We start from the raw sequence: 15,547 nt of genomic DNA on the forward strand, positions 1-15,547 counted from the left end.
CTCAGACATTTTGAAAAAAGTGGGGGGTGATCCAAAAGCTGACCACCAGCTTCCACCCTTAGATAAACCTGGAAGGGTCAACAGGACTCGAAAGACCATGATGGCATGTTTCGTGGGTGAGCATCACAGGAAGTGGGTTAAGTAGTTGCCTGAATTCCGGTTTACCATCAACAGCTCCAAGCAAGAGTACACTGGCTGCACCCCTGCAGAACTTCCCATTGGCAGGCATCTCAAAGGGCCACTGAAGAGGCTCATACATCGAACTGTGACACTGCCACAAGTGTGAGGTGATAGGCACATGAACTTTAAATCTGACATAATTATATGTCAGAAAAGACCTTGCCTATTAAACCTTTGTCTATTTTCATGCTGTTATACTATGTATTTTCCATTTCTGACTGCAATATTGTCACTGTCAAATCTAAGAAGGCTGTCCGTGTCAATGTGGTTGGCTGTTCCTTTTTAAGACTGAATGTCTCTTTTTAGAAATGGAGGAGAGTTTTGAGAAATATTTGTGTACCTAGCTGAGGTTTTATTTGTTTGGAAAAATATTTTAAGAACCAATATTAGCCATTCCAAGTAATAATTGTTGCTCAATCTTGTGGATTGTTAACCCCAACAACAAAGAATTCCATATGTTGATTGATTGTTTTGGAGGATGCCATGAACATTGAGCTGTTATAAGGAAATCTCCACCAGGCCGGATTTTCCTCCTCAACCATTCGGTGAGATTGATCCTGTTGACTGTATTAGTTTGTGCCTGTATTGGATTACTTATATTTTTATATTTTGAAGGGGGATTGCTCATTTTTGGATTTGATTGACTTGGGGACAATTTTGTGTTGGGTTTGGGACTTGGACATCCAGAAATTTATTTGGGGTCTTATTGAATTACGATTGTGAATTTATACACTTTTATATGACACTATGCTTCTTTTGCTGACTTTATTCATTTTGTCTGCCTGTCTTCGGTCACTCCTAGAAACAAAGTATTTCTTTGAACTTTTATATGGTAGTATTGTTTGCAATCCAAGCTGGTTGTTTCAATAGGCCTATGTATCTAATGTAGGCATATGGTTCCCTGGTCCACAAACATTTTTTAAAAACACATACTGAAAACAGAGGTTGTGTTTCATAAAGACTTAGGCATGCTGCATGGACAGGTTTTATACATTTCAAACTGGACATGTAAATACCCTCACGAATGCATGGAAGCGGAACTGAAGAGCACTGGATTTGACACAATATCTTTTGTGAATGGGGCCTTTTTCAACCATTTGCTAAAAACCTGTATGCTACCCAGCCAGCATAATGTTATCTGCATATGAGAGACCTTAGGACCTCATGGATAAGAATGTTAGGCAACATCTTGATTGATTGTGTGATGAAAGTCAACTGCGGTATGCCTGGAAAGTGTCTTAACATATGAGAAAATAATGGGAGGCAGAAAGAGGGATATGAAGTTGAGAAATTATAAATACAAGGCAGTGACTGTGTCCCATTAGATATTATCTCTAAGCAGCCCACCCTGTCCATTAGCTTTCGTCCTCTTAATCTTCTCTCTATCCTCTCTCTCTTGCTCCTACTCCTGCTCTGTTGCTTTCATTTTCCTCATTCGGAAAGTATTCAGACCACTTTACTTTTTCCACATTTTGTTACATTACAGCCTTATTTTGAAATATTATTCAATCAATTTAAAAAAAATCAATCTACACACAATACCCCATAATGAGAAAATGAAACAGGTTTCTAGAAATGTATAAAATACCTTATTTTCATAAGTATTCAGAGACTTTGCTACAAGACTCAAAATTAAGCTCCGATGCATCCTGTTTCCATTGATCATCCTTGAGATGTTTCTACAACTTGATTGGAGTCCATTTGTGGTAAATTCAATTGATTAGACATGATTTGGAAAGGCACGCACCTGTCTATATAAGGTCCCACAGTTGACAGTGCATGTCAGAGCAAAAACAAAGCCATGAGTTTGAATTAATTGTCTGTAGAGCTCCAAGACAGGATTGTGTCAAGGAACAGATGTAGCGAAGGGTACCAAAACATTTCTGCAGCATTGAAGGTCCTCAGGAACATAGTGACCTCCATCATTCTTAAATGGAATAAGTTTGGAACCACCAAGATTCTTCATAGAGCTGGCCGCCCGCCCGACCGAACTGAGCAATCGGGGAAGAATGGACTTGGTCTGGGAGGTGACCAAGAACCTGATGGTCACTCTGACTGAGCTCCATAGTTCCTCTGTTGAGATGGAAGAACCTTTCAGAAGGACAACCATCTCTGCAACACTCCACCAATCAGGCCTTTATGGTAGAGTGGCCAGGCACCTATAAGCACTCAGACCATGAGAAACAAGATTCTCTGGTCTGATGAAACCAATATTGAATTCTTTGGCCTGAATGCCAAGCGTCACGTCTGGAGGAAGCCTGGCACCATCTCTACGGTGAATCATGGCGGTGGCAGCATCATGCTTTGGGGATGTTTTTCGGAGGCAGGGACTTGGAGACTAGTCAGGATCAAGGGAAAAATGACAACAATGACAACGAGTGCTCACAACCTCGGACTTGGGCGACTGTTCACATTCCAACAAGACAACGATCCTGGCACACAGCCAAGCGGAATGCAGTAGTGGCTTTTCTGACAAGTCTCTGAATATCCGAGTGGCCCAGCCAGAGCTTGGACTTGAACCCAATCAAACATCTCTGGAGAGACCTGAAAATTGCTGTGCAGCGAAGCTCCCTATCCAACCTGACAGAGCTTGAGAGGATCTGCAGAGAAGAATGGGATAAACTCCCCAAATACAGTTGTGCCAAGCTTGTAGAGCCATAACCAAGACTAATCACTGCCAAAGGTGCTTCAACTAAAGTACTGACTAAAATTTGATATTTCTGTTTTTTACATTTAATACATTAGCAAAAATGTGTAAACCTATTTTTGCTTTGTAATTATGGGATATTGTAGGTTGATTGTGGGAAAAACATTTTTTTAAATGTGTTTAATCACATGAGAACAAGGTTGTAACATAATGTGGACGAAGTCAAGGGGTCTTAATACTTTGCGAATGCACTGTAGTTTACAAGAGTTCTACCAGGAAGGCTGGTCTGAATGATTGATTCATTTCATCCAGTAATCACACAATTCACTTTTTCCTATTCTAACGGCGTCTTGTTTCTTCTCATTCCTATTAACCATGTGCAGAATATCATTCACCTATTTACGAAAATGCACATTCCTCATGCTTTCTGTTCAGCCTATGGGCTCACTCTTGCATTTATCACCTTCTCTCTCTCAACCAATGGGTGTAAATCTTGGGATGTATTTACAGTTGATGTCGGAGGTTTACATACACCTTAGCCAAATACATTTAAACTCAGTTTTTCACAATTCCTGACGTTTAATCCAAGTAAAAATTCCCTGTTTTAGGTCAGTTAGAATCACCACTTTATTTTAAGAATGTGAAATGTCAGAATAATAGTAGAGAGAATGATTTCTTTCAGCTTTCATTTATTTCCTCACATTCCCAGTGGTTCAGAAGTTTGCATACACTCAATTAGTATTTTGTTGCATTGCCTTTAAATTGTTTATCTTGGACCAAACGTTGTGGGTAGCCTTCCACAAGCTTCCCACAATATGTTGGGTGAATTTTGGCTCATTCCTCCTGACAGAACTGGTGTAACTGAGTCAGGTTTGTAGGCCTCCTTGCTCGCACACGCTTTTTCAGTTCTGCCCACAAATGTTCTATAGGATTGAGGTCAGGACTTTGTGATGTCCACTCAATACCTTGACTTCGTTGTCCTTAAGCCATTTTGCCACAACTTTGGAATTATGCTTGGGGTCATTGTCCTTTTGGAAGACCCATTTGTGACCAAGCTTTAACTTCCTGACTGATGTCTTGATGTTGCTTCAATATATCTACATAATTTTCCTTCCTCATGTAGCCATCTATTTTGTGAAGTGCATCAGTCCCTTGTGCAGCAAAGCACCCCCACAACATGATGCTGCCACCCTGTGCTTCACGGTTGGGATGGTGTTCTTCGGCTTGCAAGCCTCCCCCTTTTGCCTCCTAACATAACGATGGTCATTATGGCAAAACAGATCTATTTTTGTTTCATCAGACCAGAGGACATTTCTCCAAAAGGTACTGTCTTTGTCCCCATGTGCAGTTGCAAACCGTAGTCTTGTCTTTTTTTCTGGCAGTTTTGGAGCAGTGGCTTCTTCCTTGCTGAGCGGCCTTTCAGTTCTGTTGATATAGGACTCGTTTTACTGTAGATATAGATATATTTGTACCTGTTTCCTCCAGCATCTTCACAAGGTCCTTTGCTGCTGTTCTGGGATTGATTTTCACTTTTCGCATCAAAGTACGTTCATCTCTAGGAGACAGAACGCGTCTCCTTCCTGAGCGGTATGACGGCCGCGTGGTCCCATGGTGTTTATACTTGCGTACTATTGTTTGTACAGATGAATATGGCGTTTGGAAATTGCTCCCAAGGATGAACGAGACTTGTGGAGGTCTACAATTTTTTTCTGAGGTCTTGGCTGATTTCTTTTGATTTTCCAATGATGTCAAGCAAAGAAGCACTGAGTTTGAGGGTAGACCTTGAAATACGTCCACAGGTACACCTCCAATTGACTCAAGTGATGTCAATTAGCCATAAGTTAATCACAAGCTTTTAAAGCCAAGCTGTTTAAAGGCACAGTCAACTTAGTGTATGTAAACTTCTGACCCACTGGAATTGTGATACAGTGAAATAATCTGTCTGTAAACAATTGTTGGAAAAATTATTTGTGTCTTGCACAAAGTAGATGTCCTAACCGACTTGCCAAAACTATAGTTTGTTTACAAGAAATTTGTGAAGTGGTTGAAAAACGAGTTTTAATGACTTCAACCTAAGAGTATGTAAACTTCCGACTTCAACTGTATATGTCAACTTACCCTCGTTCTCTCACTTGCTGTTTTTCAGCAACAGTTTTCGACAACCATCCACCACCCTCACCACCACCAGCTATAGTAACCTTAAGGCACATCATTGGAGCTCCTCTTCCCCAGTGGGGTGGGTTTCGATGCCAGCAGCCCCACATCAAATCAAATGTATTTATATAGCCTTTTGTACATCAGCTGATATCTCAAAGTGCTGTACAGAAACCCAGCCTAAAACCCCAAAACAGCAAGCAATGCAGGTGTAGAAGCACAGTGGCTAGGAAAAACTCCATAGAAAGGCCAAAACCTAGGAAGAAACCTAGAGAGGAACCAGGCTATGAGGGGTGGCCAGTCTTCTTCTGGCTGTGCTGGGTGGAGATTATAACAGAACATGGCCAAGATGTTCAAATGGTCATAAATGACCCGCATGGTCAAATAATAATAATCACAGGCACAACACGGCCAGGTGGACTGGGGACAGCAAGGAGTCATCATGCCAGGTAGTCCTGAGGCATGGTCCTAGGGCCAAGAAAGAGAGAAAGAGAGAATTAGAGAGAGCATACTTAAATTCACAGAGGACACCGGATAAGACAGGAGAAGTACTCCAGATATAACAAACTTACCCTAGCGCCCCGATACATAAACTACTGCAGCATAAATACTGGAGGCTGAGACAGGAGGGGTCAGGAGACACTGTGGCCCCATCCGATGAGACCCCCGAACAGGGCCCAACAAGAAGGATATAACCCCACCCACTTTGCCAAAGCACAGCCCCCACACCACTAGAGGGATATCTTCATCCACCAACTTACCATCCGAGTATAGCCCACAAAGATCTCCGCCACGGCACAACCCAGACAGGAAGATCACATCAGTGAGTCAACCCACTCAAGTGACGCACCCCTCCTAAGGACGGTATGAAAGAGCACCAGTAAGCCAGTGACTCAGCCCCTGTAATAGGGTTAGAGGCAGAGAATCCCAGTGGAAAGAGGGGAACCGGCCAGGCAGAGACAGCAAGGGCGGTTCGTTGCTCCAGAGCCTTTCCGTTCACCTTCCCACTCCAGGGCCAGACTACACTCAATCATATGACCCACTGAAGAGATGAGTCTTCAGTAAAGACTTAAAGGTTGAGACCGAGTTTGCGTCTCTTACATGAGTAGGCAGACCATTCCATAAAAAATGAGCTCTATAGGAGAAAGCCCTGCCTCCAGCTGTTTGCTTAGAAATTCTAGGGACAATTAGGAGGCCTGCGTCTTGTGACCGTAGCGTACGTGTAGGTATGTACGGCAGGACCAAATCAGAGAGATAGGTAGGAGCAAGCCCATGTAATGCTTTGTAGGTTAGCAGTAAAACCTTGAAATCAGCCCTTGCCTTGACAAGAAGCCAGGGAGGCTAGCACTGGAGTAATATGATCACATTTTTTGGTTTGAGTCAGGATTCTAGCAGCCGTATTTAGCACTAACTGAAGTTTATTTAGTGCTTTATCCTGGTAGCCGGAAAGTAGAGCATTGCAGTAGTCTAATCTAGAAGTAACAAAAGCATGGATTAATTTTTCTGCATCATTTTTGGACAGAAAGTTTCAGATTTTTGCAATGTTACGTAGATGGAAAAAAGCTGTCCTTGAAACAGTCTTGATATGTTCGTCAAAAGAGAGATCAGGGTCCAGAGTAACGCCGATGTCCTTCACAGTTTTATTTGAGACGACTGTACAACCATTAAGATTAATTGTCAGATTCAACAGAATATCTCGTAGGGCTGCCTGCCATCGTCCCTCGGAGACGAGGCCATTCCCAAAAATATTTCATACAATTTCATATTGCATTCAGTGTTTTGTTGTTCATTCAGCCTGTTCTCTTGCTTTTTCTTTCAATCTCCCTCACTCTTTTCTGCTGTGTCACTGCTTATCTACGTTGAGATGGGGTGATGCTCTGGTAACCAGGGGCAACGCTGGCAGAGCACCGAGTACTGTACCCTGGGATACATGCAAATCTTCTCCTGCTCTTTCTTTCACCGCCTTTCTCTCCTTTCTTTCGTTGTCTCTCTTTCCCTCTACTCTTTCTTTATATTTTTGTTGTCGTCTCTCCTTTCTTTCTCTCTCTCACTCATTTGCATTGGGTATGATTCCAATTTCCAAAACATTGTATGCTCATTTGCATTGATCCAGAGGACATTTATTGTCATGTTGAAAAGGTTTCAAAGTGATATTAACTGACTGTGTGTTTGTAATGTGTGTGTATCTCTCTAGGTGTGGGACTATGAGGCAGGGGACTTTGAGCGGACACTGAAGGGCCATACAGACTCTGTCCAGGACATCTCCTTTGACCAGACGGGCAAGCTGCTGGCTTCCTGTTCTGCAGACATGACCATCAAGCTGTGGGACTTCCAGGGCTTCGAGTGCATCCGCACCATGCACGGTGAGGGGCTGAGGTGTGTGTGTGTGTGTGTGTGTGTGTGTGTGTGTGTGTGTGTGTGTGTGTGTGTGTGTGTGTGTGTGTGTGTGTGTGTGTGTGTGTGTGTGTTCCTCCAAGTGTTATAACAGCATAACAAGCACTATTTACTAATGTGTACCTACCTCAGGATTTATGTTTTGGCGCCGGACAATGTGACCAGCAAAATTAGAATTAACTGTACATCCATATGTATATACAGTAATAAAGCACCACTTCAAAATATAATATTATTTGCAAACGACTTGTCCTATAGGCTATTTCTTTGAAAACGTTAGGCCTCTTCAATTGAGCCTTGTCATGAACATTTTTAATTAGGCCTAATAAATAACAAAACATGACTGTCTGCGAACAGCAGGGCCAGCAGGTCATGGCTGAAAGCGATCCAGCTTTTGTCAAATAACGTCATATTTGACTTTTCATTGCAGGTTAGGAGAATTAACATAACCGAATAATCCTAACCGGCTAAGGCTAGGAAAAGGTAAGGGTAACAGAGTTGGGGTTAAGGTTAGCTAAAATGCAAAGAAAATCTACTTTTGACGTTAATTTGGCAAAAGCTGGATCCCTTCTAGCCATGATTGAGCCGTGGTATATGTCTCGGCCTTTAGGCAATCAGGAGATACCGCACCACACCTTTTTGTTTACTCACAAAACCGGAGAGTAACCTCTGTCTGGTGAAGTCCACAAAGCATATTGCATGTGACAAACCGCTACAGCATGTCCTAAAGCCGGCATTTACCGGCTAACAGAAACCCTGACCTACCTGCACTGTTAGTGTACTTACATGGTTCCTACCATAGAAATAGAATTCTAGCAGAATTCTAGCTCACCAATTAAGACAATCCACAGCCTCCCACCTAATATCGTACCGAAGCAGGGTTGATCTCAAAGTTTTGATTTATATCGCACTGAAGCCTCTGGAGATCACTTGACAGATGCTTTCCTCTCAAGTTTACCAATACCCAAGCTAACAGATGCAGTGAGAATGGATCTTGATAAACCATTTACCACTTCAGAATTTTTATCGGGACCAGACGGGTTCTCAGCTGAATTTTAAGACATTTTCTAAACAACTCCGTCCACTATTAGCTTCAGCCTACTCCCACTGCTTTGATAAATCTCTATACCCCAGACTTTTTATCAAGCCACTATATCACTCATCCTAAAGAAAGATAAGGACCCTCTCTCGCTTTTGGATTGGATATTAAACTAAAACCCTAGCACTTACCTTCCATAATCAACCCCGATCAGACGGGATTAATGAAAAACAGGCATTATTGTTCAAATTTGAGACACCTGTTTAATATTATACAGTGCATTCAGAAAGTATTCAGGCCCCTTGACTTATTCCACATTTTGTTACAATACAGCCTTTTTCTAAAATGGATTAAATGAATTTTTTCCGCCATCAATCTACACAAAATAACCCATAATGACAAAGCGAAAACAGGTTTTTAGACATTTTTGCAAAAAAAACAACAACAACCTTATTTACAAAAGTATTCAGACCCTTTGCAATGAGACTAGAAATTGAGCTCCGGTGCATCCTGTTTCCATTGAGCATCCTTGATGTTTCTACAACTTGATTGGAGTCCATCTGTGGTAAATTCAATTTGATTGGACATGATTTGGAAAGGCACACACCTGTCTATATAAGGTCTCACAGTTGACAGTGCATGTCAGAGCAAAAACCAAGCCATGAGGTCGAAGGAATTGTCCATAGAGATCCGAGACAGAATTGTGTTGTGGCACAGATCTGGGACATGGTACCAAAAAATGTCTGCAGCAATGAAGGTCCCCACGAACACAGTGACCTCCATCATTCTTAAATGGAAGAAGTATGGAACCACCAAGACTCTTCATAGAGCTGTCCGCCCAGCCAAACTCGACAAACTCTAACCTTTCCATATCATGTCCAATCACTTGAATTTTACCGCAGGCTCCCAAGTTGTTGAAACAGCTCAAGGATGATCAATGGAAACAGGATGAGCTCATTTTCTAGTCTCATACCAAACGGTTTGAATACTTATGTAAATACCTTCTGTTTTTTTGTTGTTGTTTTTTTATTACATTTGCAAAAATCAATCTAAAAACCTGTTTGCTCTGTCATTATGGGGTATTGTGTGTTGTTTGAATCGGGGAAAAATGTTTTTTAGACGTTTTTAGAATAAGTCTGTAACGTAACAAAAAGTGAGTCTGAATACTGGTTGTTACCTGCCATTTTAATTACTTAAAGGCAAACTTTAAGAAGGTACTAGAACTTGACTTTGAGCGCTGGTTGCTTCTTCCCTTTTATCTGGATGCATAAATACTGTGAAAATGAATGTCTTACAAAGGTTTATCGCTGATTTCATTCTTTTTTTTCTTCTTTTTTTACAATCTACACATGCAACAAGTTCAAAGATTTTACTGAGTAACAGTTCATATTCAGTGGCAAGAAAAAGTATGACCCTTTTGGATTTACCTGGATTTCTGCATAAATTGGTCATCAAATGTGATCTGATCACAACAATAGACAAACATAGTGTGCTTAAACTAACAACACACACATTATTAACTATATTGAAACATCATTTAAACATTCACAGTGTAGGTTGGAAAAAGTATGTGAACCCCTAGGCTAATGACTTCTCCAAAACCTAATTGGAGTCAGGAGTCCGCTAACCTGGAGTCCAATCAATGAGACGAGAATGGAGATGCTGCCTTGCCCTATAAAAAACATTCACAAAACTTGAGTTTGCTATTCACGAGGCATTGCCTGATGTGAACCATCTCAGAAGACCTAAGATTAAGAATTGTTGACTTGCATAAAGCTGGAAAGGGTTACAAAATTATCTCTAAAAGCTTTGATGTTCATCAGTTCACGGCAAGACAAATTGCCTGTAAATGGTGAAAATTCAACACTGTTGCTACTCTCCCTAGGAGTGGCCGTCCTGCAAAGATGACTGCAAGAGCACAACGCAGAATGCTAAATGAAGTTAAGAAGAATCTTAGTGTTAGCTAAAGACTTACAGAAATCTCTGGAACATGCTAACATCTCTGTTAACGAGTCTACAATACGTAAAACACTAAACAAGAATGGTGTTCATTGGAGGACACCACGGAAGAAGCCACTGCTGTCCAAAAAAACCCATTGCTGCACGTCTGTAGTTGGCAAAAGAGCATCTGGCAAAATATTCTGTGGACAGATGAAACTACAGTTGGGTTGTTTGGAAGGAACACACACCACTATGTGTGGAGGAAAAAATGGCACAGCACTCCAACATCAAAACCTCATCCCAACTGTAAAGTATGGTGGAAGGAGCATCATGGTTTGGGGCTGCTTTGCTGACTCAGGGCCTGGACAGCTTGCTATCACCGAAATGCATTTCCAAGTTTATCAAGACATTTTGCAAGGGAATGTCCGCCAATTGAAGCTCAACAAAAGTTGGGTGATGCAATAGGACAACAACACAAAAGTAAATCAACAACAGAATGTCTTCAATAGAAGAAAATACGCCTTCTGGAGTGGCCCAGTCAGTCCTGACCTCAACCCGATTTGAGATACTGTGGCATGACCTCAAGAGCAGTTCACACCAGACATCTCAAGAATATTGGTTTTGTAAAGAGGAATGGTCCACAATTCCTTCTGACCGCTGTGCAGGTCTGATCCACAATGGCAGAAAACGTTTGGTTGAGGTTATTGCTGCCAAGGGAGGGTCAACCAGTTATTAAATCCAAGAGTTCACATACCCTGCACTGTGAATGATTACACTGTGTGTTCAATAAAGACAAACATATATAATTGTTTGTTATTAGTTTAAGCAGACTGTGTTTGTCTAATGTTGTGACCTACATGACCTACATGATAATCCAATCAAATTTTATGACCAATTTATGCAGAAATCCAGGTAAAGGGTTCACATACTTTTTCTTGCCACTGTACATAAATCAGTCAATTGAAATAAATTACTTATGTGAAATCCATAGATTAGGGTCTGACTGATAATACAGATATACCTCTGGTCACAGATACTGTAAGAAAAACAAAACAAGTAGGGGCGTGGATCAGAAAACCAGTCATTATCTGATGTGACCACCATTTGCCTCATGCAGTGTGACACATCTACTTCGCATCTCAGGCTGTTGATTGCGGAATGTTGTCCCTCTCTTCAATGGCTGTGCCAAGTTGTTGAATATTGGCGGGAACTAGAATGCGCTGTTGTATATGTTGATTCAGAGCATCCCAAACATGCTCAATGGGTAACATGTCTGGTGAGTATGAAGGCCATGGAAGAACTGGGACATTTTCAGCTTGACACGGGGCCGTGCATTATTATGCTGAAAAATCTGATGGCGGCAGATGAATGGCATGACAATGTGCCTCTAGAAATTATTTAGTTGTGCAAACCCACAGTTTCATCAGCTGTCCGGGTGGCTGGTCTCGGATGCTTCCGAAGGTGAAGAAGCCTGATTGGAGGTCCTGGGTTGGTGTGGTTACACGTGGTCTGAGGTTGTGAGGCCGGTTGGACGTGCTGCCAAATTCTCTAAAACGACTTTAGAGGCAGAGAAATCAACATAATTATCTGGCAACATCTCTGGTGGCCATTCCTGCAGTTAGCATGCCAATTGCACGCTCCCTCAACTTGAGACAGCTGTGGCATTGTGTTGTGTGCATATTTTTGCGGCCTTTTATTGTCCATAGCACAAGGTGCACCTGTGTAATGCTCATGCTGTTAAATCAGCTTCTTGATATTCCACACCTTTCAGGTGGATGGATTATCTTGCCAAAGGAGAAATGCTCACTAACAGGGATGTAAATTGGAACGAAATCAGCTTTTTTTGTGCATATGGAACATTTATGGGACCTTTTATTTCAACTCATGAAACATGGGACCAACACTTTACGTGTTGCATTTATATTTTTGTTCAGTATATTTGGAGAAATGTTGCAATCATGATTTGTTATCTGTAATGGTTATGATAAATGAGGTGTTTGTTGCGCACTGTTGGCATAGGTCTATAGATAAATACGCACACTTTTTTTCAATGTGGGCCTGTTCTAAATATTATATTTGTTTTCATTCGAGTACTTGAATATATGTACTGAACAGGCCAAACAAACTGTCAAATGCCCATCCCTATTTTGGCGAAGTGTTTTCTCAACATTGTCTGTAATTTTTGGAGTCCGTGTATAACTGTGCCCCCTGCTGGCCTTTTGTTGGTCCACCACCTACTGGTATAATGGTGTCCAGGCCAGTGCAGTTGGTTTTTCTATAAGATACTTGTAGTTCTTGAGTGGAAAAAGGTCCACCCTCCATTGCAGTCAATGGCTGCAGTATTTGATTGACTTTTTAAAACTGGAAAAATATGTTATTTATAAAAAGGGAAAACAATTGTATTTCATTCCACAGTAGACCTACAAAGACCAAACCCTCCTTTCGACTTTTGACTTTAGTTTATTTATTTTCAAATATTTAATTTGCCTCCATTATGTGTGGATGGCTTGGTCCCGCTGAGAATCTGTTACCATACCTGTCCATACATCTTTGAGCTGTGCTTCTTGGTCCTTGCCCTCGGGACCCATCAAACCTTTCATTTGGAGTTCGATGTATGAAAGGGTGGGGTGCACGCCTTTCTGTCCCTGGGACGACTGAAGCACTGCCTTCTAACAATGTGAAAATGTCCAAATCCTGACATGTACATAACCCATCTAAAGATACAGTGCATTTGAAAAGTATTCAGACCATCCTGAGCGTCATAGCAAAGGGTCTGAATACTTATTTACGTAAGGTATATTTTTTATAGGTTTCTTAAAAACCTGTTTTGGCTTTGTCATTATGGGGTAGTGTGGAGATTCAGGAAAAACGTATTTAACCCATTTCAGAATAGGGCAGTAACGTAGGAATGTTGAAAAATTCAAGGGGTCTGAATACTTTCCGAATGCATTGTATCTAACTAAAGTTATCTGAAATTGTAAACCATGAAATATGTATTATTTATATACAGCGGGGAGAACAATTATTTGATACGCTGCCGATTTTGCAGGTTTTCCTACCAACAAAGCATGTAGAGGTCTAATTTTTATCATAGGTACACTTCAACTGTGAGAGACGGAATCTAAAACAAAGATCCAGAAAATCACATTTAATGATTTTTAAGTAATTAATTTGCATTTTATTGCATGACATAAGTATCTGATACATCAGAAAAGCAGAACTTATTATTTGGTACAGAAACCTTTGTTTGCAATTACAGAGATCATACGTTTCCTGTAGTTCTTGACCAGGTGTGCACACACTGCAGCAGGGATTTTGGCCCACTCCTCCATACAGACCTTCTCCAGATCCTTCAGGTTTCGGGGCTGTCGCTGAGCAATACGGACTTTCAGCTCCCTCCAAAGATTTTCTATTGGGTTCAGGTCTGGAGACTGGCTATGCCACTCCAGGACCTTGAGATTCTTCTTACGGAGCCACTCCTTTGTTGCCCTGGCTGTGTGTTTCGGGTCGTTGTCATGCTGGAAGACCCAGCCACGACCCATCTTCAAAGCTCTTACTGAGGGAAGTAGATTGTTGGCCAAGATCTTGCGATACATGACCTCATCCATCCTCCCCTCAATACGGTGCAGTCGTCCTGTCCCCTTTGCAGAAAAGCATCCCCAAAGAATGATGTTTCCACCTCCATGCTTCACGGTTGGGATGGTGTTCTTGGAGTTGTACTCATCCTTCTTCTTCCTCAAAACACTGGGAGTGGAGTTCAGACCAAAAAGTTATATTTTTGTCTCATCAGACCACATGACCTTCTCCCATTCCTCCTCTTGATCATCCAGATGGTCATTGGCAAACTTCAGACGGGCCTGGACATGCGCTGGCTTGAGGAGGGGGACCTTGCGTGCGCTGCAGGATTTTAATCCATGACGGCGTAGTGTGTTACTAATGGTTTTCTTTGAGACTGTGGTCCCAGCTCTCTTCAGGTCATTGACCAGGTCCTGCCGTGTAGTTCTGGGCTGATTCCTCACCTTCCTCATGATCATTGATGCCCCACAAGGTGAGATCTTGCATGGAACCCCAGACCGAGGGTGATTGACCGTCATATTGAACTTCTTCCATTTTCTAATAATTGCGCCAACAGTTGTTGCCTTCTCACCAAGCTGCTTGCCTATTGTCCTGTAGCCCATCCCAGCCTTGTCCAGGTCTACAATTTTACCCCTGATGTCCTTACACAGCTCTCTGGTCTTTGCCATTGTGGAGAGGTTGGAGTCTGTTTGATTGAGTGTGTGGACAGGTGTCTTTTATACAGGTAACGAGTTCAAACAGGTGTAGTTAATACAGGTAATGAGTGGAGAACAGGAGGGATTCTTAAAGAAAAACTAACAGGTCAGTGAGAGCCGGAATTCTTACTGGTAGGTAGGTGATCAAATACTTATGTCATACTTAAAAATCATACAATGTGATTTTCTGGATTTTTGTTTTAGATTCCGTCTCTCATAGTTGAAGTGTACCTATGATAAAAATTACAGCAGTGTATCAAATACTTGTTCTCCCCACTGTATACATGCACATACAGTACCAGTCAAAAGTTTGGGACACACCTACTCATTCCAGGGTTTCTTTACTGTTTTCTGCATTATAGAATAATAGTGAATACATCAACACAATGAAATAGCACACATGGAATCAAACAAATTGTTAAACAAATCAAAATATATTTTAGATTCTTCAAAGTAGCCACCCTTTGCCTTAATGACAGCTTTGCACACTCTCTCAACCGGCTTCATGAGGAATGCTTTTCCAACCGTCTTGAAGGAGTTCCCACATATGCTGAGCACTGGCTGCTTTTCCTTCACTCTTTGGTCCAACTCATCCCAACCCATCTCAATTGGGTTGGGTGATTGTGGAGGCCAGGTCATCTGATGCAGCACTCCATCAATCTCTCCTTATTGGTGAAATAGCCCTTACACAGCCTGGCGGTGTGTTTTGGGTCATTTGTCCTGTTGAAAAATAAATGATAGTCCCACTAAGTGCAAATCAGATCGGATGGTGCATCGCTGCAGAATGCTGTGGTAATCATGCTGGTTAAGTGTGCCTTGAATTCTACAGAATACAATGACATCCAACTTTGTGGCAACAGTTTGGGGAAGGCACTTTCTGTTTCAGCATGATGATTCCCCGTGAACAAAGTGAGGTCCAAA

The 15,547-nt window shown here is 41.7% G+C and overlaps 1 protein-coding gene across 5 annotated transcripts in view; it reads left to right on the forward strand.

Annotated features, from left to right (window-relative positions):
• The window catches only part of LOC135514656 (lissencephaly-1 homolog B), a 54,715-nt gene that overhangs the window by 34,118 nt on the left and 5,050 nt on the right, over positions 1 to 15,547 (forward strand). For all 5 annotated transcript variants that reach the window (XM_064938145.1, XM_064938143.1, XM_064938144.1 and 2 more), the window contains one exon: positions 7,176 to 7,344. In XM_064938145.1, the coding sequence (XP_064794217.1) occupies positions 7,176 to 7,344 (169 nt within the window). The remainder of the gene's footprint in view (positions 1 to 7,175; positions 7,345 to 15,547) is intronic.

The sequence above is a fragment of the Oncorhynchus masou genome, chromosome 26 (genome assembly GCF_036934945.1).
Source record: "Oncorhynchus masou masou isolate Uvic2021 chromosome 26, UVic_Omas_1.1, whole genome shotgun sequence".
NCBI classification, from domain to species: Eukaryota; Metazoa; Chordata; class Actinopteri; order Salmoniformes; family Salmonidae; genus Oncorhynchus; species Oncorhynchus masou.